Below are 19,678 nucleotides of genomic sequence, written 5' to 3'. Positions count from 1 at the left end.
ATACAACCAGAAGCATGAGGGGGTGGCAGCTGTCTCTTCTTCATGTACTTTAAAATACTAGCTCTGGTTACTGTCTCCAATGAAAAATATAATTCTTAACTATGGCCAAAGACTCTATTCTCTGTGTCCTTGTTTGGCTTTATGTCCTATCTATAACTGAAAACATTTATATGTGGATTTCTGAGCAACCTTGTTACAAAAGTCTGACTCAAGATGAAGAAAAAAATCTCACTGTAATATTTTGACTCTATAAAACTGTAGAAATGACCAATTCTTCTGAGATCTCCAGTTCATTAACAGAGGAAATCTGAGTTTAACAACTTATAGAAACAAATGAGAAAGAAAATAAAAGGTAAATGTTCCTTTACTCAAAAGAAGGGAGACAAAGAGAACATAAAATCATGAAGTGTAAACAGAGGGGGGATAATGCTTTATCCCTCCAAATTCTGGAACCAAGCCTTAGGAGATGTGCCTTTAAGCACAGAAGACACACTTCAGGAAGACTTCCTTATAAAATAGGTAGCACGCTTATGGAAACAGTTATGCCAAGAAATGTCACCATTTCAGTGAAAAGGTACATAAGTTCAAGAAGTGCTTGACAATTGATGGAAATACAATTCACGAAAATTGGGATGTTTTGGAATATATCACAATTTTTAATGTTGACATCAGGGTACCAAAAAAACAAACAGCTAATCTGGGCTTGAAAAAGCTGAATGGACTTACTCAATACTGTTTTGTTTCTCTAAGTTCCCGTAAAACCCAATTTCAGTTTTCAATAATCAATCCACAGTAAGCATATATCTATCATACAGATGTGCTTCCATTTTTCAATCATGCTACATCTGTGTAGTCATTCTGTCCCCAAAGGGCAAGGTTCTGAAACTACAACATTATATATTGATGCTTGAAACCTGTTCTTATGAATATCTGTCTGCAAGGGAAAAAGACTGAAAAATTATAACTGAAAAGCCTTAAGGATGGTCTGTAAATCTCACTGGTGAAGTCCTTTTAAGTTGCCAGGTAAAAGAACCTTGATCTCACCGAAATTTGGAAGCAAAGAATTATTTTTTACCATTATTCCTATTTAGTCATATTTTCAACAAAGACTTTTTAACTTCTCTCTACAGTGCTTTAGCAGTTTTTCTCAAAAACTGAAAGTTATAGGTATTTCAAACTGCCATATGCTCTACAATTTCAGTATGTAATTGGAAAGAAAAAGTGTTTTTTCATATATGCGAAAAACATACCCTATACAGCATATGTGCATTTAGGAAAAAAGAGGAAGCAAGCAGACAATCGGAGCTACACAAGGAGTCCTTCCTTATCAATTGCAACATCCTTCCCAACCTCTGCTGACGCATGCCTGCCGAGGGCCAGTTTTCAAATGCCTCCTCCATGCTTATCATTCAGTCGGTTCTTTTCTAAGTATGTGGCCCAACCTTAAACAGTGGATGTAGTTGAAGCCTTTTCCTTAATGGTGAGAATAAATTAGGGCGGATGATCTATTTCCCTGCTCAGAGAACAGACAGCAGTAGGGCTGGGAGAAGGCTGAGAAGTTACAATGTGTTTATACACAGACACCTTGAATTTATATTACACCGTTTATCAAATCTATCTGATTCCAGGCACTATTTATGAAGCCCTGAGTATGTGCTAACATGATAATCACATCAGCTCTTGGGGTGAAGGTAACTCTTGAATCGGGGGGTGCTGCCAGAGTAGGTGAGAGAGAAAGCCTGGGCCAAAGGAGGGCAGGAGGCCCAAATGTGTAGGCACGATGGAGGGAGCAGGAGAAAGCCCAGAATTCACGTTGTGAAAATCCTAGTCGGCAGTTTTATGAAGGCAAAGCAGCACCAGGGGGACAAAGGCCTGTAACAGTCATCGACTCTAGACAGATACTCTTCAGGTCTGCATTTTACAGTCTGTCCTTCTTTGCAGGCAGTAACAATGAATTCACAAAAGCTGACAGGAGTTACTTACTCACAGGCAAGTTCAATATTTGCATGTTAAAACCTATTTTAAAAAAGAAAGAGGAGCAGAGAATACACTTAATCTGCTGGCCAGTATTTGTATTATCCGATATGGCTGCTTTCTCATTCAAGTGCCTTTAATCCTCTAATGCCATGCACCTTTCAGAGAGAAAGACACATCCTTCAGGGGAAGAAAAAAAAATATTTCAAAAAGCTAACCAATAAGTAATGAGTTTATTTGTAGTTAAACAGTGTAAACAACACAAAATTTGGTTTTACAGTTCTCAACTTATTGGGTTTTTTTTCCCACAGGTCCTAATTCTTTACATAGAATATCCTCAAATCTATATTTAGCTCTGAAAGTGGTTCACTGTTTGTCTTGATTCACTGACAGCACAACAGTCAGTCACATTTCCTGCAATGTAAAGCATCTGAAGGCTTCAAATAAAGGGTGCTTTAATGACTCAGGATATAATTAATAATTCTTTTTTCCTCTAATAACACAAAGTAATACAGAAGAATGATAAGGAATAATATATGAAGATAATGAAAAAGATAATGAAAAGATAATGATAAGATAAAAGATAATGAAAAGAAAATTTTCTTATACTAGATGAAATGCAGTTAAATCAAGATTGGTTTTGGCAGGTCTCAGGACCTGTCATGATCCACCAAGGCCTAGGCTGACATTCATCTGGTACACTATGTCAGTATTCTTTCTGTTTATAGATTTAACCATAAAGTTTTAGTAACTATCAGAACTGTGTTTAAATGTACATAAAACACTGAGTCTATTTTCTGCTAATACATTCTGTAATTCACATCCAAAATGTGTTATATCTGTTAGGATGCATTCAGCTGCAAGTAACAAGAAACTCTTGATTCAGATGGTTAAGAATTTTTTTAGATGTCACTACCCCCTATAATCTAAGGTAGAGTTGCTCTAGGTTGGTTAATTCTGTGGCTTAAGAAGATCATCAAGGGGGGTTTGGGAAGCAGATTCTAGAGGGAGGAGATAGATGAATACTTATGGCTGACTCACGTTGCTGTATGGCGGAAACCAACACAACATTGTAAAGCAATTATCCTCAAATTAAAAATAAATTTAAAAAAGAAGAAGATCATCAAGAGTCATGTTCCAGTCTCCCATACTCGGCATATCAGGTGTGAAGTCCCCTAGTGTCCCTATGGTTAAGATGCTGCTAAGTCCAGGGTCACATGTATATTCAACAATTTCCAGCTAAAAATAATGATGTCCTCTTCCCAACAAATTATGCATCAGCAAAAAAACTTTTCGCTGGGATCCCAAGCAGACTTGCCCTCACTTATCAGAACTGGGTCACATGCCACTTCCTAATCACTGGCAAGAAGAATGGGGCCAATCACCTGAAGGGCTAAAGTGGAGCCCATGTGCTCTGAAGTTCACTGTCTCACAGGGAAGGAAGGGCTCTGCCAACCAGGAACCAGGGTGGGAAGAAAATGCACTCAGAACAGGCAAACCCCTGTGGCTTCTAGAGTTTTATATTTAACTTTTAATAGAAATGTGGTATCTACTGTTTGGTCTGTTTAAAATTAGAAAAGTGGGACTTCCCTGGTGGTCCAATGAAGTAACCTACTTCATTAGGTTAGGTTCACATTGTACCCTGCCAATACAGCGGACACGGGTTCAATGCCTGATCCAGGAAGATTTCACATGCTGTGGGGCAACTAAGCCCGTGAGCTGCAACTACTAAAGCCCCTGCACTCTAGAGCCCATGGTCTTCAACAAGAGAAGCCACCACAATGAGAAGCCCTCACACAGCAACTAGACAGCAGCCCTGGCTTACCACAACTAGAGAAAGCCCACTCACAGCAATGAAGACCCAGTGCAGCCAAAAATAAAATAATTTAAAAATATGTTTTTTAATTAGAAAAATGATTGAAAAGGTCTAAATAATTCTGAGCAAAGAAAAAGTCCTGAAAAGTAAATCATCGATAAAGGGTGGCATGCTAATTTTGTTAAACACCTATCCTATACAGATAAATGAATGCCATACTTAGGCCTTCCCTGGTGGCTCAGCTGGTAAAGAATATGCCTGCAATGCAGGAGACCTGGGTTCAATTCCTGGGGTGGGAAGATCCCCTGAAGAAGGGAACAGTGATCCACTCCAGTATTCCGGCCTGGAGAATTCCATGGCCTGTACAGTCCATGGGATCACAAAGAGTCAGACACGACTGAATGACTTTCACTCACTCATGCCATACTTATAAACTAAATTCTTGCTAAAAATGCATAATTGGGGCACAACTGTGAACTCTCTTTCTCTAAAGTGTATTAGGTTAAGACTGACTTAAGTAAAAGCTCTGGCTATTATGGGAGCTGTTAGCAATGAAAATATATTTGGCAGCTACGGTTCCCTGGTATGAACCATGTGATAATCAAATGTAGTTTCCTTTACTCATAGCCAGAATCAAAACAAAACATTTCCCTGAATACCTTAGTCAATATAAGATCAAATAGAGCCACAGCTCATGAACTGACAAAATGCTGTTCTTTCTGTTAGCAACAGTTATTGCTTTAGGTATTTTATACAAAACATAAGTAACACTATACTATGTTTTTTTCATAGCCCCCAAAATAATAAAGTCCATTTTCTATCTTTACCATTGTATTTACATACATAAATTACACATAAATATGTATATGCAATATAAAATATTGCAGCTCAGTGGTAAAGAATCTGCCTGCCAATGCGGGAAACACAGGAGACGCAGGTTCGATTCCTGGGTCAGGAAGATCCCCTAGAGTAGGAAATGGCAACCCTTCAGTATTCTTGCCTGGGAAATTCCATGCACAGAGGAGCCTGGCAGGCTGCAGTCCTTGGGGTGGCAAAAAGCTGGACAGGACTGAGTGACTGAGCATGCATACAAAGGTATCTGATGGATAAACACATGTATGTGTATGCATGTGTGTATATACATGCATTTTATTTATATATAGTATTTTTATTTTTGAAAATACTTTATGAGCACCTCTCAGTTTTGTTACATAAATATTAAAAATATTAACCAAAAAAAATATTAACCAGTGTTAATACCATGCTAATTTAAGGAAAGCATTAGAAATGAAGCAAATTTATAATAATCCGAGTGGGTGTTCTGATGTCAGGAATAAACAGTTACAATAAGTATTCTAATATAACTATTACTGCTGTTAATCTTAATAACTAACATTTTTATAACTTTATGTCAGGCACTGTGCTAAGTACTTTTAAAACATTAATATACTAGCTTGGTATAAAAAAAAAAATGTTCTCAGGCAATTAGGTGATGTGATGGGCTAGTTACCCATAATGTTTGGCAATCAGAAGGCTTTCCTAACATTAATTTCCTATATCTTAATGGTTCCCTTTGACTGCAGACTCTGCCCTCTAATCATTTCATTCATTTATTTTTCTTTTTATTTGGAATTCAATATTTACTTTCATGTTTCCTAAAATACACTTAAAGGCTATACACATATATCATAAAATATCATAAATTATAACTATATCATTCTAGCAGTGATGTTTAATGTGTCAGTTAAATTTACCACATAGCACTACCCCTTTCATATGTAAGATTCCCAAGGCATCTAATATAAATCATAAGGTTTGAAACCAGGCCAACAGATGGTTGGATTTTCAAAACACCCTTCACAGCTGCCACTTTGTGTTTGCATCAGATTAATAACTGATATACCTGTTAAAACAGTGAGCCATCACTAAGATTAATTTGCTCAGTTACTTGTCTTGCAACTTCCTCTAATTCAAGCAGATGTAAAAAAGTAAGCTGGGAATTCCAACTATTAGTTCTCTTTCATTTTTATTTGGGCTTAACAATGAAACTTCAAATAATTTCTTTTTAGTAGACAGGTTTCATCAGGGAAACTTTCTTACAGGTTTCATCAAGAAAACCTGTAAAAAGAGAACTATTAGATTATAAAAAGGAATAAGACTGGCATTTGAAATATAATATTCTACCATGTCAAAGGTTCTGCTTTTCAAGAACATTATGATATCTAGGTAGGATGACATAAGTCTCAGTTAAACCAGGATAACTTGGTTTTCTTCTAACTCAGCAAAGTACACTTCCAAGGGTACTATTTCGATAGTAAATTACATGGTCACACAATTTATGTGCCATAGAGTAAATAATTAAATACTTTGCACTCAGCTCTTATTAAATTACATGATAATTTTGAACAGGGAAAATTTCTAGCAGCTAAAGGTTTCAAGTGAAAAAACAATGTACAGTTCCCTTACGTGATAACTGTCTTTTTACTTTTCCTTCTTCTAACATGCTTGAAACAGATTCACCTTAAACAGTCTAAGTAGAGATGAAATTTTCTTAATCATTTCCCTGTCAGTCTGTGCAAAAGAAAACAAGACCAAAATTTTTGGCCCTGTCCACCACAAAAGAGGCATTCCTAGATTCCTATAGAATATAAATTTCACATAATATGATTTTAACATATCATTTCATATCGATATGCTATTGTCAGTCTTGGCTATTTTTCTCCTTGTCACATTTTTAACCATGGGATGCTAAGATGGAAATTTAAAAGGGATGAAAAAAAAATTAAGGAGAGAGGAATCTAACCAGTTTATATTTTATAGAGAGATAACTGAGTACCCTGTTATCTGATAACAGTAGCCTGTTAATCAAAATTAATCTGTTCAAAGAAATAGTTGGAAATATTGATCAAAATTAAGCTTGGAGAGTTGTCTGAGGAATAAATATTTTCATAGTTTTCTTGGATATATGTACTAAAGCAAAAGTTCTTAAATGCTTTGGCCTCAAGACTCTGCTACACTGTTAATACTTATCTACAATCTCTCCCTACCAAGAGCTTTTGTTTATTTGGTATATTTACTACATTAGAAATTAAAAGATTTTTAAATGTACTTCATTCTTTTCAAATTATCAATGATAAATTCACTATATATATAATGTAATCACAAATGTTTTGTGAAAATAACTATATTTTTAATTAAAATTTTATAGTGAGATGAATGGCATTATTTTACATTCTTGTGACTCTTTAATGTCTGGCTTAATCAAATATTTATCCTCATATCTTTTTCTGCATTCAATCTGTTGCAATATGTTGTTTCATTTGAAGTATAAGAAAAATCCAGCCTCACAGAGAAGTATATTTGAAAAAGGCAGGAGAATAACAACCTTTTCAGATAACTGTGGACATCCTTCTTTGATATTACACTGAAACTCAACAAGCTGTAGTTTCTTAAAGCTTAATTGCAATGTTGAATCTTAAAATGAATCAATAAATTTTCATACTCTTTACAGTCAAATCTTTTGGTCTATCTTGAATATTAATGGATCTTTTATCCACACATGTCTTTGTAACAACACGCATGAGTCATTTTAAAAATACAAATTCATTGAGTTACAAAGATTCCCCATATTTTGACATATTTCATTATATAACATCAAAAAATTCATTAGTATCACATCTTCTTACTAGGAAAGTATGGATTACAAAGAGGAGCAAGTAAACGTCTGAGGGAAAGGAAATTCTCAGTATCTTGATGATGATAATGGTTTCTCAGGTGCATACATATGTTAAAAACTCATCAACTTATACACTTTAAACAGGTACTAATTTTGAGTATAAGTTATACCTCAAAAAAGTAAAGCAAAGTTTGATAGATAAAAACAAGCTGGGAAAATTGAGTTCCTTATTCTACTCTGTTCTCTTTCTGTATAAAATTTTCTGTTAAAAAAAGTGGGGAAATTTAGGAATCTGTCTACTCACAGTAATAGACCAGTTTTCTTAAATTCTTACTATTGTCTGAAAGCTTGAGTTTTATTATTAGCAGTAAACGATGTCAGTTTTCTTTGATGTGACAGGTTTATTTCTTTTCAAGAAAATTGCTGCCAAATACCCAAATGTGGAAACAAAAAATGTCTAAGGGGTCCTTTTTTGAGAAAAAAAATGGTGTTCCATGAAGGGAAGTGGCTACCTTAGCTTGCAGCTTAAACAACCACACTGTGCTTTCCCTTGAGTCAACCTCCCACTTCAATATATGGAGGCGGTTTATGAGCACCTCTCAGTCTTGTTACATAAATATTAAAAAGATACATGCTCAAAGGTAGAGAGTAAATACAATTAATAATTATTACTACTCAGCAAGAACATTCAGGTTAAATTGGCTTTTTTCTTTTTGCAACTGCTTTGATTCACACTGGTCACCCACAGTTCTACCCACCAATGCTATTGCATCATCAGTGTAAATCTTAATCCCAAAAGAAAAGGCAAATAATATCTTAGTATTATTATAAAAGTAGTTTTGCCCTCACACAGACCCTAAAAGTACCTCAGGGCCTGCCAGGGATCCACGGATCAATCTTTGTGAACTAAAGTGAACTAAAAATCATTTTAAAAGAGTTTAAAGCTCAAAAAAAGTATAACCTTACAAATTATTAGACTATTAAATCACTCAGAAGATAAGCACAATGAAATACATTTTTACTAATAAAAATAAATGATCTGATGAGAAAAAAGACAGATATTTAAACAAATATATTTTGCCAATACCCCCACCTACTAAGTAGACCTTTAAATGGGTGTATTACATTTTAGCAATATAAACACTTTCAAATTAAGCATTTTAGAAACTATTACTTATCACTTAAATGACAAAGGCTCAGATTTAAGGATTCTAGAAAGCTCAAAGATTGGTGTCCTAGCTATGCCTCTCACCCAGGGAAGAAAAACTGCTGACTTCCTTTTCCCTCCCACTCTTGACCCATCAATCAGTGGGTCAATTACAGTGACAACATTACCTTCCATAGTGAAGATCCCCATGCTTACATACCAAACTGGGCAAGATCCAGAGCTTTTGGAGCTCTGCCTTGGCCACAAATGGTAAATGAGCACTTAAGATTGGGACACCAAAGTCAAATCTGAGGGTCTCCTTGGACATAACCCCCAAAAGTCGTTTTTGTTTGGCTGAACCACCACCTACATAGGACCAATGGGAATCACTGGATGGACCATGACAAGCCTTTAAAGACTGACAAGATTGGCCTGAGTTGTCTAGCTCTTTGAACAGTGATTCTCAAAAAGCAGGGACATCTGGATAGAATAAATTCATTGACTCAACTCACCCAGAATTCTCCCTAGTGTTTCGGCCCATAAAATCTGAGTCTGGTGTCTTGTTAGTCTGACTGGTTTGACACTGGATACATCCTGCTGACTCAGCTGTACTGACTCTGACCTACTGACCATGACTCTTCTCGTCCAGCGCCACATCTGCACAGGCCTGCTTGCTTCTACTTCAGCCAAGCCCCGCACTGCCTCTTCTGCAGTCCGGAACTATTTGAAGGGCTTAGCTTTAAGATCCAATCTTGTGTCCTTATGTTGAGTATTAAACTCCACCCTCTTTTTATCCCACATCTATCTACTCAGTCTCGTTTATCACATATTCACTGACTTAGTATATTCAACTGTGCCCATCTCCTTTCCCAGCTCCCTCACCAGCTCCTCAAACACATAAACCTTCCTCAGCTAACTAGACTATAAACTCAAAGTTCCTCCTATCATTAATATTACTATTATCCTACCACTTAATATTATCACTAATATCACCTCTGCTCTGCCCTGCCTCCTAATGCACTGCTTCTCTCCCCTGTAAACTGTACCTATTGTTCCTGGACAGTGTCCTTTCTCTACTATCCATCTCATCCTATTTATCCAAGCCCTGAAACTCCCCATCCCCAGCTCTCCTATAAGCTAAAGTTATATGCTTCTTCCGCTGTGTCTTATCAAAACCCATCATTGTTATGGATGAAACTCTATTCACCTTCTCCTCCTCCCTCTCCATTTTTCAGACGTAGTCTTAGCTCCCCAGTGACACTGTATACTCTTAAGGACTATGTCTTACACTTCTCTGTATCTCGTGAGACCCAAGAGGAGTACATACATCGTACACACTCGATAACATTTTGATAACATTTATTAAATTAATGATGAGTAATTATTATTAAACAGCTGGGGTTCTCAGAAAATCATATTTGTACCTCTGCTTGCCGAAGTTATAAAGAAGTACACAGGCCTGAAAAAAAAAAAAACCTTCTAGACCTTTCCAAATTCTCCACTGCCTCCTATGAGAAATATCTGACAGCTGAAAGTAAACTAGTCTTTGCAAGCACTAAATTGCTCATCAATCTTCCAAAGGGTGTCATTTAGTCAATTACTTTCCCAAAGGAAATATAAATGGAACAGAGCTGCCAGGGAAAAATTAATACACCCAACTCTAGTAAGTAGCTCACAGAGAAAAGCTTTCACCACCCTAGGACATCTGAGTTATATTTCATTCCTGGATTCACCAGGAAGGACTGGTTTTACACTTAAAAAAAAAAAAAAAAAAAAAACCTGTATTTTAAATGATTAATGAATGCAGTTAGGTTTGCAAGAAGTTACAGCTCAATATTAAGTAAGCATATTATCAACCAAATTTTTGAATCTGGTTGAATTAAAAAGTAGTACTTTTTCCTTGCATCTGAATGTATGACTATTGCCTCCATAACCTACCAAACTTCCCCCAAGACTCCACATAAAGATGCACAATGTCAGAAGTTGGAGAGGAAAATGCTCAGCATGCAAACGTAACGCAGGCCCAGGGAACAGCAGCAGCTGCCAGGAGATCCAAACTCAGATGCTGTCAGGAACCACGGAGGTAGTGGGACTGAGCTAAGCAAATTGTAAAAGAAGAACAAGAGTGAGGGGGTGAGGGGGTGACAAAAGGCAGCTGCTTTCAAGGTGTACCTACGACCCACCCAGGAAATCACTGCATTCAAGATCGTGAAACAGGTGTGGCCATATTTTTTGACTGTTCAAAGGCACCAGAAACTCAGATTTTTTAAAGTAAAACTACCCCTAAATTGGCAACAATTATAAAAACAAACAAACAAAAACCCTGTGTTAGTCCAGTATTAATACAACATGTTGTAGTTGTTTAATCACTAAGTCGTGTCCGACTCTTTTTGCAACCCCGTGGACTGTAGCCTGCCAGGCTCCTCTGCCCATGGGATTTCCCAGGCAAGAATACTGGAGTGGGATGCCATTTCCTTCTCCAGGGGATCTTCCCCACCCAGAGATCAAACCTGCATCTCCTGCATTAGCAGGCAGATACTTTACAACTGAGCCACCAAGGAAGCCCAAGACAATATGAAGGGTTGCTAAGTGGTGATCTTCGGAACACACAGTAAGGTTGCTGCTGCTGCTGCTGCTGCTGCGTCACTTCAGTCGTGTCCGACTCTGTGCGACCCCATAAATGGCAGCCCACCAGGCTCCCCTGTCCCTGGGATTCTCCAGGCAAGAACACTGGAGTGGGTTGCCATTTCCTTCTCCAATGCATGAAAGTGAAAAGTGAAAGTGAAGTCGCTCAGTTGTGTCCAACTCTTCACGACCCCATGGACTGCAGCCTACCAGGCTCCTCCATCCATGGGATTTTCCAGGCAAGAGTACTGGAGTGGGGTGCCATCACCTTCTCCAACAGTAAGGTTGGTGGGGTGCAAAAAAAATTCTAAAAAAAACTTCCTAAAACTAAAGCTCTATTTCACACCCACTTTTAGTAACTGAATGTCTTTCTTTTTTTTTTTTGAATTTCTTTCTTAATCTGAGTGTCTGAATACTTAATTCATGATCACACCAGATAGATGAAAAGCTCAAATGTAAAAATAACCAAAAAAGCAGAGGAAAATATAAATGAAAATGTATCAAATTTTTAGTTTGGAGATGACTCTAGTCACAATAATTAAAGAAATCACAGAATTTTTGTATCTATAATTTTATAAAACTAAAAAACATCTAATATGAAAAATTTCTTGTGACCAAAAGTGAATGCAAAATAAAACCTGGAAAATATCTGAAGCCAGTATAGCAAAAGGCTAATAATCTTTACTCTTAAAAAAAAATTCTCACAAACTATTAAGAGACACAAGAAGAATGAAATCCAACTCCTGATGGACAAAAATAGCTTGCTGCTGTCAGTTCCTAATACAAAGCAATTTACCCTGTGGGACCAGGGCTGAGACATCTGCAAAACCACACATGAGGTTAAGAGTGGGAAACACACATAGTTAAATGAGTTCTCAAAAAAAACTTTAAAAGCACCAGAGGAAATCAAGTGCCACAAAAGACCCAACAAATAGAAGAATTCATACCCAAGGAACTGGATCTTCAAATATGATAAGAATTTTCAAAATTAATTATATTGAAATCATCAAAGAGATAAGTAGAGTTCCCTGTGCTTACATCCATAAGAAGAGCCGAGCAGGAAAATATGATAAAAATCAACTGCAAATCTTGGAAATGAAGCATATAGTCATTGGTATTTTTAAAATATCCTAAACAATATAACTGAGACAGTTGAAAAGAAAATCAGTGATTTGAAATTCAGTATTATCCAAGAATGCACCATTAACAAATTAAGATAGGAAATATGCAAATCTAAAAATTCTCTACCCCCCAAAATTCATATATGTATCTATATATACAGTTTTATGAATAATTTCAGGAGGTTCCCAGAGTTCCTGAAACCCAAATTCTACTCTAGAATTCTGAACACATCTTATGATCATATGAAGTCTGTCCCATTCTCTGTATACAACACAATACTGTTTCAAGGTTCAGGAAACAGACATTATATTTGAATTAGGATCAAATTAAAGAGCAACCATACCAAATGTAAGCCAAATAAATCTGAACAAAAGGGTGGAAGATCTAAAAAACACCTTTCTCCAAAGAAAGCACCCATATGGCTAAAAAGCACATGAAAAGATGCTCAACGTCACTAATTATTTGACCAAAACTACAAATAAGATATCACCTTACACTGGTCAGGAGGGCTTCCCTGGTGGCTCAGACGGTAAAGAATCCACCTGCGATAAGGGAGACCTGGGTTTGATCCCTGGGTTGGGAAGTCCCCTGGAGGAGGGCATGGCAACCCACTCCAGCATTCTTGCCTGACAGAGGACAGAGGAGTCTGGTGGGTTATAGTCCATGGGATTGCAAAGAGTCAGAAAAGACTGAGAGACTTTCACACTGATAAGAATGGTCATCATCAAAAATCTATTATACAAACAATAAATGCTGGAGAGGCCGTGAAAAAAAGAGAACCCTCCTACACTGATGGTGGGAATGTAAACTGGTACACCCACTATGAAGAACGGTATGGAGACTCGTTAAGAAACTGAAAATAGAGCTACCATAAGATCCTGCAATCCCATGCCTGGACATGTATCAGGAGAAAACCATGCTTCAAAAAGATACATGCTCTCCAGTGTTCACAACAGCACTATTTACAACAGCCAGGACACAGAAGCAACCCAAATGTCCATCAACAGAGGAATAGATAAAGATGTAGAACACAGACACAATGGATTACCACTAAGCCACAAAAAAGAGAAGGAAATAATGCCACTTGCAGGAACATGGGTGGACCCAGAAACTGTCGAACTGAATGAAGCAAGTCAGACAGAGAAAGAAAAATATCATATGACAGATACCGTTTATATATGGAATCTTAAAAAAGGGGTACAATTGTACAAATGAACTTATCTACAAAACAGAAATAGAGTTACAAATGGTTACCAGAGGGTAAGGGAGGGCGAGGGATAAACTGGGAGATTGGGACTGACATATACACACTACTGTATATAAAATATGTAACTAGTAAGGAGCCATTGTATATAGCACAGGGGACTCTACTCAATACTCTGCAATGGCTGAAATGGGCAAAGAATCTGAAAGAGTGGATACATATATTCTCCAGGCAAGAATACTGGAGTGGGTTGCCATTTCCTTCTCCAGGGGATCTTCCCAACCCAGGGATCGAACCCACGTCTCCCGCATTGCAGGCAGACGCTTTAACCTCTGAGCCACCAGGGAAGCCGGAGATATATAGATATATATGCATAACTGATTCACTTCACTGTACACCTGAAACTAACACAACATTGTAAATCAACTATACTCCAATAAAAAAAAAATTTTTTAAGATAATACAAAAAAGAATCTGAACAAGAAATGAAACTCACAAAGAAAGAGTTCTGAATCCTGCCCAATATTTTCTGCTGTAAAACTGGGGTAAGATCAAGAAAATCAGTAATTATCCATAGCAAATATAAGACTCTAGTGTGTATTAAAATTAGTTAATGATTATAAAATAATTATCATTTTCAATGTCGGCATTAATGTTCAGAATGGTAGGAGAATATAGATTATGTGTAACAGGCAAAAACCTTTTTTAAATAATCTTAATGATCCATATGGGTGAAATTTGAAAGAAGCTAAATTACTCTGAATTAGAAAAGGATGAGAGATAAAGAACCTGAGAGAAAAAGTAGAGAGAAATTGCCTAGGATAAGGGGAGTTTTAGAAACCAAGCTGGAAAAGAGCAGTAAAAGAAAATTCAGTGAGTGGAGCATAGTAATTTGGGGTGAGCTGAACAGAGCTGTGTGATGGCAATACTGGAGATCCATGCTGTGAGCTGCATAATGCAGGCCCACAATACCTTCAGTAAAATCTACATATTGCTCTTTTTTTAAAAAAATAGGAGTGGGAGAGGCAATGAAGCACCGCGTTCTCCTTCAAGGTTGGTCTAAAGTAATTACAGGGAAGATATGGAAAGCTAGCCAAAATCTGTATTATGCAAGAAGGATTTAAATTTGCTTTTTACAGTGAACCTAAAGAGAAATGTTTGGTCCGCATCAAAACTTTGATGGAAGCCAGCTTTCTTACAGAGGTTCTGAAAACAAAAAAGTCTTCCTTAAAATGCATTTGGCATGTTTCAGAACACAGAATTCAAATGACAAACTGAGTATCTTCTGTTTAAGAGGGCTAAGATCTTTGGAAGGTAAAAAGGCTTCTCTGATGAGAATTTAGAAATAAAATTGTCTTCTTGAACATTTTTAAAATACTTTCTGTATAAAGATTCTTTCAGGATGTATATTTCCATAGGTTTTCTTCAAGCTGACCTTGATGGTGGCAAGAAAGTACCTTGGTTGAAGATCCTTGAGATATTTAGATACATGTTTTTATCTTCTCCATTTTCACATCACTTAAAAAGTATACAAATGATGTTGTCTTGAAGTTCACAATTTTATAAGAAGATTGCCCAGTTTGAAATAGTAAATTTCAATCACAACAGATCAGGTTCCTTTGAAAGACAGCCACATTGCCAACGAGAAATACCCCTGTTCTAGTTTTTCACATTCTTCCTTTGGTGTACATGCTCTCTACTTGGAAACATAACTGTGTATGAATCTGTCTCATCACAAGCCATCTCCCTCATAAGATAACAGAGCATTTATGCATGAATCTTGGTCTCCCCTCAAAACATATTTTTCTTAAGGAAGAAATTGAAAGACAAGTTTTCAGTCTCTGCAGGCCACCTATGCTTTTTCTTCTCAGAGTGAAACTTTCTGGCCTGGCACAGTCTATTCCCAATTAAAAGCAGCAAAGATGAAAATACCTGGCATAGAAGGCTGTGATCATATAGGCCTTCACTGATGAAAATGTTTCTTCATATTCACAAAATAAAATTACACTGAAATGAATTTTGAATCAACATTTCAAGACTTCATGATGATTATATTTTAAAGCACAGAAGTATAAAAACTATAGGTACTTAAATCTTGACTGATAAATATAAATACTAACTATGTTCCACAAAATTTTTAATGTATTATTGTCAAAACATAATGTTTAGGAAAATATGTCACTGAGAAAAACATACAACATAAACATTTGCCAAAACAAAATGATGCTGAAAAAATCAAAACCAAAGATAATCCTTAAATGCCACTCACCAATCACAATTGAAGACTCACAGTGATAATAGCCATTACTTTGCTTTTTCTTCAGCATGGAGCAAAGATCTATACAATGTACCACTTCTTCTCCAAATCTATGGCCGATAAATTTTTCATATAATTTGGGGTCTATTTTTTTCACTCCCTTGAAATGACAAGACAAAATCACATCAATCAATCATTTCATTTAGGCAACCAATTCATATCTTTATCACTTTCTTAGAACCTGATAGTACATTTTGATATACAGTTCTGCCTGCTGGCATCTGAAAATGGATACCACAAAATTGCTGTAAAGTTGTTTTCAAAGTCTCTCTGCCTGGAATCAGTTGTATTTTTTTTTTTTAATTGAAGAGTGTTGAGCAAAAATAATAAGGTATATCAAGTTGAAATTTGAGACATCCAGCAAAGAGAAATCATCTCCAAAGACAATGGAGAAATGGGAGAATTTTTCAGTGACATGGAACCTAACATTTTATAGTGTGTAGAATGTAACATTTGCATCCATTTCAATAAATGGATGTAATTTTTAAACTCCTTATGTAAGAATCATCTGAAAGACAATTAAAGGCTATTCAAATTGGAGTCAATAGGTCTTTCAAGTTTTTCTCCACCTGCCCCTCCTGATTCTGTGTGCTTTCATAGCAGAAATAGGGCTTGTTGCCGAAAAATTAGTAACTTGGTAGTTCCCCCAAACATGGGAAAGAATGTCTCCCTCTCCCCTTACTATACATGGTCCTATGCCTGCCTCATAGTCCCAAAACACAGTCATTGAGATGAAGATACAGTACTTTACAGGGCAAGTTTACTAGCTGGCCGTGTGCAAACTTTTCCTTTAAATGTATATATATACATCTACATTGCCCTGGAAATACCTGTCATTTCTGAAACTCAGAAAATATAAAGAATATAGAAAAAAGAAGAAAATGAAAAATCATTTATGACCCTGTTATTTATATATTAATAAAATACATTAACCCTGTGATATATATATTCTTTAAGTCTTTCTCTATGCATGTATGTTATTTTCAAATTATACTTACATAAATCTTACTAAAGTATAATTAGAATATGTACTTTCCCTTTTTATTCGCAAAAATCACAAAAAAATTTTAAATGCAGATAGAAAAAAAATTAAAACACACCAAACTACTACTAAAATTTTATGTATTTTATTTTTCCTATGCATGAGTTGTACCATGAGTATTATCTGATAATCAGCTTTTTTCAGTTAATATGTTAAATTGATAAGTAATAAATAAATGTGAAAAATATTTTTATATTTTCATAGTATTCCATTAGATGGAGATATAATTTATTCACTCAACTCTTTATTGTTGAACATGTTGGGGAGTTAAGATCCTACATGCCTCAGCCCAAAAAAAAAAAAAAAAAAAAAATATATATATATATATATATATATATACACACACATATAACATGTTTTTGTTGAGCTATGTGTTTCAACTGAGCTCCTGATCTTTCATAACCACTTCAGTCAGACTTCCCCACCTCAGTTAACAGCAACCATGTTCGACTTGATCAGGCTGAAAACCTTGGGGTCATCCTTGATTCTCTTTCCATTAGCCCTACTTCCAATCATATCGTGTTGGCTCTACCTTCAAAACACACCCAGTTCTCACCACTCCCCTGCCACCTCTGTCCAGGCACTTCTGTTTCTTTCACCTCGATTACCCCAAGAGCTTTCTAACTGTTTTCCCACTGTTTTCTCTTTGGAAGTCAAACTGATCCTATGAAAACATACACCCAGATCATGCCATCCTCTGCTCAAAATCCTCCAAAACGTCTCCATTTTTCTCAGAGGAGCCAAACTGCCCCAACCAGCCTGCAGGGTCCTGATCTGCTGTCCCTGGACCTCATGGGCCTCGTGTCCACCACTCTCGCCTTCATCCCGCAGCAGCCTCCCCAACCTCCTCGCTCTTCTGTGAACAAGCCAGGCAGAACCTACCTCACAGTCCCTGGGCTGCCTGTCCCCACCTCCTGAAACGCTCCTCCCCCAGATATCTTCATCGTCCATCCTCATCTCCTTTAATTCTCTGCTCAAATATTACTTTCTTAATAGGGCTTCACTTATTACCTTTTTATATAAAAAGTTACCTAAGAATTGATGCTTTTGAATTGTGGTGCAAGAGAAGATTCTTGAGGCCCCCTTGGATAGCAAGGAGTTAAAACCAGTCAATCTTAAGAGAAATCAACCCTGAATGCTCAATGGAAGGACTAATGCTGTAGCTGAAGTTCCAATACTTTGGCCACCCGATACAAACAGATGATTCACTGGAAAAGACCCTGATGCTGGGAAGGATTGAAGGCAAAAGGAGAAGAGGGCAGCAGAGGATGAGATGGTTGGATAGTATCACCGATTCAACGGACATGAACTTGCGCAAACTCCAGGAGATAATGAGGGACAGGGAGGCCTTAGTGGGCTGCAGTCCATAGGGTTGTAAAGAGTCAGATACAACTTAGCAACTGAACAATAGGGCTTCACTTAACCATGCCATCCCTCCTCCCCAAGCAGTCCTCCCAAATCCTCTCTCTCTTTCTCCCCCTATACATACTTATGTTTCTCCATAGCACTTACCATCTTCTAACATATTATGTAGTTCATGTTTATGTCACTGTCTGTCTTTAGCTGTCTTTCTCCATTAGAATAGGAGCTCTACACAAGGATTTTTGTCTGATTTTTATTCTCTGAAATATCCTCAGTCCCTTATAGCTTATGGGCTTCCCTTATAGCTTAGTCGGTAAAGAATCTGCCTGCAATGCAGGAGACCTGGGTTCAATTCCTGGGTTGGGAAGATCCCCTGGAGAATGAAATAGCAACCCACTCCAGTATACTTGCCTGGAGAATCCCATGGATAGAGGAGCCTGGCAGGCTACACAGTCCATGGGGTTGCAAGAGTCAGACATGACTTTGCGACTAAACTACCACCACCATCCTCAGTTCCTAGAACAGTGCTTGACATGAAGCAGGGCTCAATAAATAACTGTCACAAGTGCAAAGGAGGATAAAGTTTCAAGAAGAGGATAGTTGACAACATCAAATGCTGTTCATTCATAGTTCAACAAGAAAGAAAATGAATGGATTTCTTTTGATTTGGTGAGCAGAAGTCCATGAGGGACAGCAGAGCCTAATGCGGAGGGTCAATTAGTACATGAGCGCACGTCCCTGCTTGGCCACTTCTCAGCCATGGGACTTCATTCCAGTTTCCTTATCCGTAAAATGAGGCTAACAATAATACCTACCTCTAAGTGCTCATATGCACTAAATGAGTCAATTTATAAAAGTGCTGAAAACAGTGAAATATGGTAAATGTTATAATATATCATCTATCTATATGATATATATGATATATAGATATAGATAGATAGATAGATATGACATATCTATAATATAGTAGAGATAATTATTATTAGTAAGATTACTGAAAATCATAGGTAAGATCTCAGGGGGAAAAGTTCTGAGTAAATGGAAACTGACAATCTTATTTCCCTTTCAAGTGCTTTTTCATTTGTGTGTGTTTGTTGTGTGGGGATGGGATGGGGAAATGGTGTCATTCATTCCCTTTGAACAGACAAAAGATTAGTGATAACTTAGCAGAAAAATTAAGACCTTCAGTTTTCAAGATACCATTGCCAGCATTGTATGGCCACTATAATCTGTATTTCAGTTTTGTAAGATGTAACTGTTTTTTTAAAAAAATAAGGAATAAAGGAAACATAAAAGCTACTCTAATCTGTTAGGCTAATTAATTTAATTTTAGCAAAAAGTAAGTACCAACTGTTTTGCAAGAATTCTCCACAGATGACTTCCAACATGAATC

General features: G+C 36.8%; 1 protein-coding gene across 2 annotated transcripts in view; it reads right to left on the bottom strand.

The window, feature by feature from the left end:
* The window catches only part of AKAP7 (A-kinase anchoring protein 7), a 124,585-nt gene that overhangs the window by 40,728 nt on the left and 64,179 nt on the right, over positions 1–19,678 (bottom strand). For both annotated transcript variants that reach the window (XM_068985259.1, XM_068985260.1), the window contains exon 7: positions 15,834–15,981. In XM_068985259.1, coding sequence (XP_068841360.1) covers positions 15,834–15,981 — 148 coding nt within the window. The remainder of the gene's footprint in view (positions 1–15,833; positions 15,982–19,678) is intronic.

Source organism: Capricornis sumatraensis, chromosome 13, assembly GCF_032405125.1.
Source record: "Capricornis sumatraensis isolate serow.1 chromosome 13, serow.2, whole genome shotgun sequence".
NCBI lineage: Eukaryota > Metazoa > Chordata > Mammalia > Artiodactyla > Bovidae > Capricornis > Capricornis sumatraensis.
Note: the sequence above shows the minus strand (reverse complement) of the source record. Positions and strands in the feature narration are given on the sequence as shown.